We start from the raw sequence: 6,802 nt of genomic DNA on the forward strand, positions 1-6,802 counted from the left end.
ATCTGCTCAAGCATCTACCCCAAAACCAGAATCTGTCTGTCTTACTACTTTGTGCCTTTCACCAACTCTTCTGACATTAACAGGGGGCTATCCCCGACCACCTTTCTCTGGAAAAAGTCAACTTAGGGCTTTAGTTTATAAGTCTTCTGGGCATGAAAGGAATATTTCTATTTTAACCCCTCTGTTAGCATTCTAGCTTGCCTGACAGGTTTATCCATACTCTTGCAATTAACACACAAGATTGTTCACAACTCCCCAACCTTGAAAGGCACGGGAAGCCAAAACATTCTAAAAGTCCTAATGAGCATAGAGTCCTTTAAGGGATGAAAAATTATTAGAATAGATAGTGCTGGTAAAGGGCTTCATTACTGGGCCAATACTTGCTGCCAAGTTCCCATATCCCTTATCCATTGTGCACCTGGGAGTACATTGGTTAACATAGTTGGAATGTAAGAAAAACAAGTAGCAGCCTTGGAATTAACCACATCAGACCTTTGAGCTAACTGGTTCTTTCTTTGTTGTGACCACTGCACCTTTGCTCTGTGAGAATGTAACTCTGTTTAGTACTTTCTGAGGCTGGGAGAAATAAAGAAGAAACACTTTAAGGGAAAACAAGTTTTCTGGCTGAGCAGCCTTTATCAAAAAAGGGTCATAAAATGTCCACAGGCCTCCAAGGCCAGAAGATAATGTACACAACATTGTTTATGGGAAAGGTATGCAGAAAAAATCCTGGTTTTGATAAAGACAAAACAGATGTAATGTTTGGGCTGACTCTGTATGACTTTGCATCTTTCATTTCCCTTTATGTACAAGTCAAGTAATAAAAGTTCCTTTTGAAAATAAAGTTATGGGCCTCGCTCACCGAAGCTTGGTCTCCCCGTGTCATTCTTTTTTTCCTTTTCCCTCCTTTCCTCTCTCTGTTCTTCTTTCAGGATGACTCCTTGGAACACAGGAGCTTTATTGGCTTTCCGTGTAAATCAAGGAAGATCAAGCCCTGCTCTCCGCTTTGCTATCCTTATCGCCTAAGCCATCATCCTGAGGGTACCCCTGGATCCTGCCGGGGCTGGACCCCAGTACTTCCAGATGTTTAAGCTGGTTTTAGAAAAGGCAGAGGAACCAGATGCCAACATCTGCTGGATCATGGGAAAAGGAAGAGAGTTCCAGAAAAACATCTATTTCTGCTTTATTGACTATGCCAAAGCCTTTGACTGTGTGGATCACAATAAACTGTGGAAAATTCTTCAAGAGATGGGAATACCAGACCACCTGACATGCCTCTTGAGAAACTTATATGCAGGTCAAGAAGCAACAGTTAGAACTGGACATGGAACAACAGACAGGTTCCAAATAGGAAAAGGAGTACGTCAAAGCTGTATATTGTCACCCTGCTTATTTAACTTCTATGCAGAGTACATCATGAGAAACGCTGGGCTGGAAGAAGCACAAGCTGGAATCAAGATTGCCGGGAGAAATCTCAATAACCTCAGATATGCAGATGACACCACCCTTATGGCAGAAAATGAAGAGGCACTAAAAAGTCTCTTGATGAAAGTGAAAGAGGAGAGTGAAAAAGTTGGCTTAAAGCTCAACATTCAGAAAATGAAGATCATGGCATCTGGTCCCATCACTTCATGGGAAATAGATGGGGAAACAGTGTCAGACTTTATTTTTCTGGGCTCCAAAATCAGTGCAGATGGTGACTGCAGCCATGAAATTACAAAACACTTACTCCTTGGAAGGAAAGTTATGACCAACCTAGATAGCATATTCAAAAGCAGAGACATTACTTTGCCAACAAAGGTCCATCTAGTCAAGGCTATGGTTTTTCCTGTGGTCATGTATGGATGTGAAAGTTGGACTGTGAAGAAAGCTGAGCACCGAAGAATTGATGCTTTTGAACTGTGGTGTTGGAGAAGACTCTTGAGAGTCCCTTGGACTGCAAGGAGATCCAACCAGTCCATTCTAAAGGAGATCAGTCCTGGGTGTTCTTTGGAAGGACTGATGCTAAAGCTGAAACTCCAATACTTTGGCCACCTCATGAGAAGAGTTGACTCATTGGAAAAGACTCTGATGCTGGGAGGGATTGGGGGCAGGAGGAGAAGGGGACAACAGAGGATGAGATGGTTGGATGGCATCACTGACTCAATGGACATGAGTTTGAGTAAGCTCTGGGAGTTGGTGATGGACAGGGAGGCCTGGCGTGCTGCAATTCATGGGGTAGCAAAGAGTCGGACACGACTGAGCAACTGAACTGAACTGAACTGATAGATTGGGGGAGGGTCTAATGGGGAAGGAGTAATTGAAGAAGTAGAAAACAGAGGGCCCTTAGAAGGGGACAGAGAAGGATGGATAAGGAGATTAAGAAGATGGGTAAGGGGCTTCCCTGGTGGTCCAGTGGTTAAGAATCCCCCTTCCAATGCAGGGCACTCAGGTTCCATCCCTGCTGAGAGAACTAAAAAGCTACTGAGCCCACACACTCTAGAGTCCATTCTCTGCAACAAGAAAAGCCCGTGCACCACAGTGAGAAGCCCCTGCCCACATGCTGCAACGAAGGGCCTAAGCAGTCAAAATTAAAAAAGAAGAAAGGTAAAGAGGTTAGCTTCAGACTCAGGGAGAGTAAGCTTTCTGATAAAGGAGGGAAAAAGATAGGGATTCATGCAGGTGCAGGTATATTTAAGTTAGAACACATAGGAAGATAACAATGTTTAAACAAAAATAATAATATTATAGTATGCAGGACTGATGCTGAAGCTGAAGCTCCAAAACTTTGGCCACTGGATGCGAAGAGCCAATTCATTAGAAAAGACTGATGCTGGGAAAGATAGAAGGTAGGAGGAGAAGGGGATGACAGAGGATAAGATGGTTGGATAGCATCACTGATTCAATGGACATGAGCTTGAGCAAGCTCCGGGAGATGGTGAAGGACAGGGAAAGGACAGAGAAGCCTGGCGTGCTGCAGTCCATGGGGCTGCAAAGAGTTGGACACAACTGAGTGACCAAACAAAATGTAATTTATAATGTATGGAAGTAAAATGTATAAACATAAACAATGGTAATATAAAGGCTGGAAAGGGACAAACAGAAGTAAACTACTATAAAGTTCTTATACTATATATGATGAGGTATAATATCACTTGAAGGCAGACTTGATAAGTTGAAAATATATATCACAAACTCCAAACCAACTACTAATATAGCAAAACAAAGAATTATACCTAATAAACCAACAAAATAGATAAAATGGAATCATTGAAAAATATTCAGGGAGTTCCCTGGTGATCCAGGGTTTAGGACTCCATGCTTTCACTGGTGAGTACCCAGGTTCAATTCCTGGTCAATTATAGAAAGCTTACTGTTAACTCATTAAAATGTGATATATGAAGTAAGTGGAAAAACAAAAATACAAAGTAGTAATGTCCACACTGATGCATATCAACTGATATATATCTATTTGAATATAGAAGTGAAATTCTGGAGAAAAGAAATTTTAAAAATTAAGCTTGCTTTCTCTATGAAGTCACTAAGTTAACTCTCAAAAATAGAGAGAAGAAAGAAACATATATCCGTGTATTCCCTTTAGAAACTATCCAGTATCCTCTTCTAAGCTTCTCAATGTATGACTTCAGTGTTGTTGTTGTTGTTGTTGTTTTAATAAATACAGACTCTTTTCCACACCAGGGAATACAGCTTCCATCTAACCTATTTTACTCCAACAACTTCTACAGACTTTACTTCTGTGACTACGACCATGACCAAATTCAAAGACAGTTCTCACTCCTTCCTTGACTATTACACAGAACATTGAAGATTAATTGTACTTTCATCGTTGACACTTTTTTCTCTTTTGACTTCAGAGATTGTATTTTTTTTAATTTTATTATCTCTCTTGGTGGTTCCTTCTCTGGTTTTTTTAAATTTCTGATTTCTCTTTTTCCTCATCCCCAAATCTGAGTATTTCAGAAGAGCTATTTTTTTTAAGATTCTATGGGGGAATTCCCTGGAGGTCCAGTGGTTAGGACTCAGCACTTTCCCTTGCTGAGATCCTGGGTTCAATCCCTGGTCATGGAACTAAGATCCTCCAAGCTCTGTGGTGCAGCCAAAAATAAATAAATAATAAAAAAAATTATAAGCCTCAATTTTCTAATTGAAAAAGGGGATGAAAATTAGTATCCACCTGTTGTGAAAATTAAATGAATTAATTACATAAAGCATTCTGTACAATAGTAAATACTCAATAATTGTTGGTTGTTGTTATTCTCATTGTTGTTATTTTTGTTGCCAGTCCAACCAATGCTGATACTACTGAACTCATTACTTATGGCCCAGGTATATTTAACAATTAATTACATAAAAATAGATACATGCACATGGTAATGGCACATGGCTATGAATCTTATTTCCACAATAAGATCACCAGCTCTTGAGAACAGGGCAAGCCTGACCTTCGAAATCCACTGACCACACTAGCCAACCCTAGGCCCCAACTGAATCAACGCTAGAACACCTGTACCTCAGTCGTGTGGGAGGTTCCAATCCACCCTTAAGGCTGTGTCCTTGTTCTTCAGCCCTCTTGCTTCCCTCAGGATTTATCCCTTCTTCCTGTAAGCAGAGGTAGGATTGAGGTCAGTCCTAAGGCCCTGTCAGGGGTGACAGGGATTGCAAGCAGCCAAATACCCTATGTGAAGCCATGCGTCAGTCAACAGAGACGTGCAGAAACTAAACTGGTGAGTTACCGTGAGTTCCAGCCCTGGGTTCTGTATGCCAGTCTCCACAGTGGTCAGAGCAAAGGCCTCTTTTCCATTTGTTTTCTCCATCTCCTGTTCTCCTGAAAGACAAATTCAGAGCCAAGAGTGGAAGATTAGTTGTTCTGTAATGTGAGACTGGATAGAACTTTTAGGGCCAGTTATCCACAGGAAAAACAAAACTAAAAATATGTAGAGATTTAGCTGACTTCTTTAAGGACTGAGAACAGAGAAGATTGGAAGCATAATTCTAAAATAATGAACAATGAAGTATAGACTTCTACTTTCTATTGTCAATGGTTAAGGAAGGGGAAATAACATAGAAGAGAAATGAAGGGCAGGGGAATTGACATGAATCAGTGGCTCACAAAAGGCTCCAGGACTTGGACTAAAAAGGACTGTCTTCAGTTTCCTTGAGGAAGACCGAGAGGGCAACTACTCCTGTTAGCCTCCAGGAGGCCCCACTGAGCTGTACTAAGAAGAAAACAAGGCGGCAGAGGGCTGGGAAGACCATGCCCACAACACATTACTGAGAAAACCAAGATGAACAGACTTTCAAGTTCCTGACCATAATGCAGCATGACAATCATTTCTGGAGTATCTAAGAGAGTTCCTCATGAGAGAAAAGAAACCTACACATGGAATAATCAGGATGAGTGTTAATTATCCCCAATAAAGAAAGTTTCAAAACAAAATGAGAGAATAAAGAAATAAAGCAGGACTTCCCTGGTGGTCCCCTGGTTGAGAAACTGTCAGCTAATGCAGGGGATGCAGGTTCGATCCCTGATTCGGGAAGATTCTACTTGTTGCAGAGCAGCTAAGCTCGTGTGGCACAAGAACTGAGCCCTTGCTCTAGAGCCTGAGAGCCACAACTATGAAGCCCTTGCATCTAGAGCCCGTGCTCCACCACAAGAGAAGCCACTGCAGCAAGCCCATGCACTGCAGTGAAAAGTAGCCCCTGCTGGCCACAACTGCTGCTAAGTCACTTCAGTCGTGTCCTACTCTGTGCGACCCCAGAGACGGAAGCCCACCAGGCTCCCCCGTCCCTGGGATTCTCCAGGCAAGAACACTGGAGTGGGTTGCCATTTCCTTCTCCAATGCATGAAAGTGAAAAGTGAAAGTGAAGTCGCTCAGTCGTGTCCAACGCTTAGCTACCCCATGGACTGCAGCCTTCCAGGCTCCTCCGTCCATGGGATTTTCCAGGCAAGAGTACTGGAGTGGGGTGCCAACTAGAGAAAGCCTATTTAGAGCAGTGAAGATCCAGCAAAAGGTACAAGCTCATTTACTGGAATCATCCATTTAAGAAAAAGAAACAAAACAAGCACTTGAGCTCACTATAAGCAACCTTTATCTAAACATTCAAAGTCATAATACATGTTCATTTAAGACTTTTTTTTTACTTTATAGAAATTTTCCTTCCCTATGGAATTGTGTTTTGTTTTTGTTTTACGGTGATCCTTTCAACCATTTAAATATAATTTCATTAAGCATCATAAATGGATAACTTTTGTTTTATAAATCAGGGCCTTCCTGCATAGATATAGACCTACTTGAACTTGGTCTCAGTAGGCTCAATTAAAAAATCTGGCAAATCAGGTTCCTGCCCTCCCCCAAGATAATTACTTACTCCAGTTTGTAGACTTCTTCTGGTGCCTCAGAGAGGACAGAAAGAACTCAGTTCCATGCTACCCTGACTCTGAAGTCAGGGCTGGGAATGAGGGAGGGTGATTCCGATTGGCTCATTTTTGCCCCTGGGCCCTCCCTTGCTGTGCTTGCCCTTGCCTGTAGAGAAGGAGTGCAATGTCTCAAGTTAAATATTTATATGCTTTAAAGACTGTTTTGCAGGGTCAGGTCTAAGAATTCTGCAGGAATTTCTAACAGGCACTTCAGTAAAAGCACTGTCCAGTACTGAACTAGGCACAGGGGAGAAAAATAAGTAGAAAAGTAAGAGAAAGATCTCTGCCCTCAGAAAATGGATCATCATTTGGTACTGGGAAGATAGTTCTTAGAAAACAACGGAACACAGGACTGCACAAGATTTGATTCCAAATGACTGCTAG

At 41.8% G+C, this 6,802-nt stretch overlaps 1 protein-coding gene across 1 annotated transcript in view; it reads right to left on the reverse strand.

Annotated features, from left to right (window-relative positions):
- Positions 1-6,469, reverse strand: part of SLC28A2 (solute carrier family 28 member 2) — a 35,533-nt gene extending 29,064 nt beyond the window's left edge. Inside the window, exons 1-3 of the mRNA XM_027554109.1 lie at positions 6,370-6,469; positions 4,734-4,825; positions 4,511-4,599 (exon numbers count right to left, since the gene is read on the reverse strand). Coding sequence (XP_027409910.1) covers positions 4,511-4,599; positions 4,734-4,814 — 170 coding nt within the window. The 5' untranslated portion in view covers positions 4,815-4,825; positions 6,370-6,469. The remainder of the gene's footprint in view (positions 1-4,510; positions 4,600-4,733; positions 4,826-6,369) is intronic.
- Positions 6,470-6,802: the final 333 nt, after the last annotated feature.

Source organism: Bos indicus x Bos taurus, chromosome 10 (assembly GCF_003369695.1).
Source record: "Bos indicus x Bos taurus breed Angus x Brahman F1 hybrid chromosome 10, Bos_hybrid_MaternalHap_v2.0, whole genome shotgun sequence".
Taxonomy (NCBI): domain Eukaryota; kingdom Metazoa; phylum Chordata; class Mammalia; order Artiodactyla; family Bovidae; genus Bos; species Bos indicus x Bos taurus.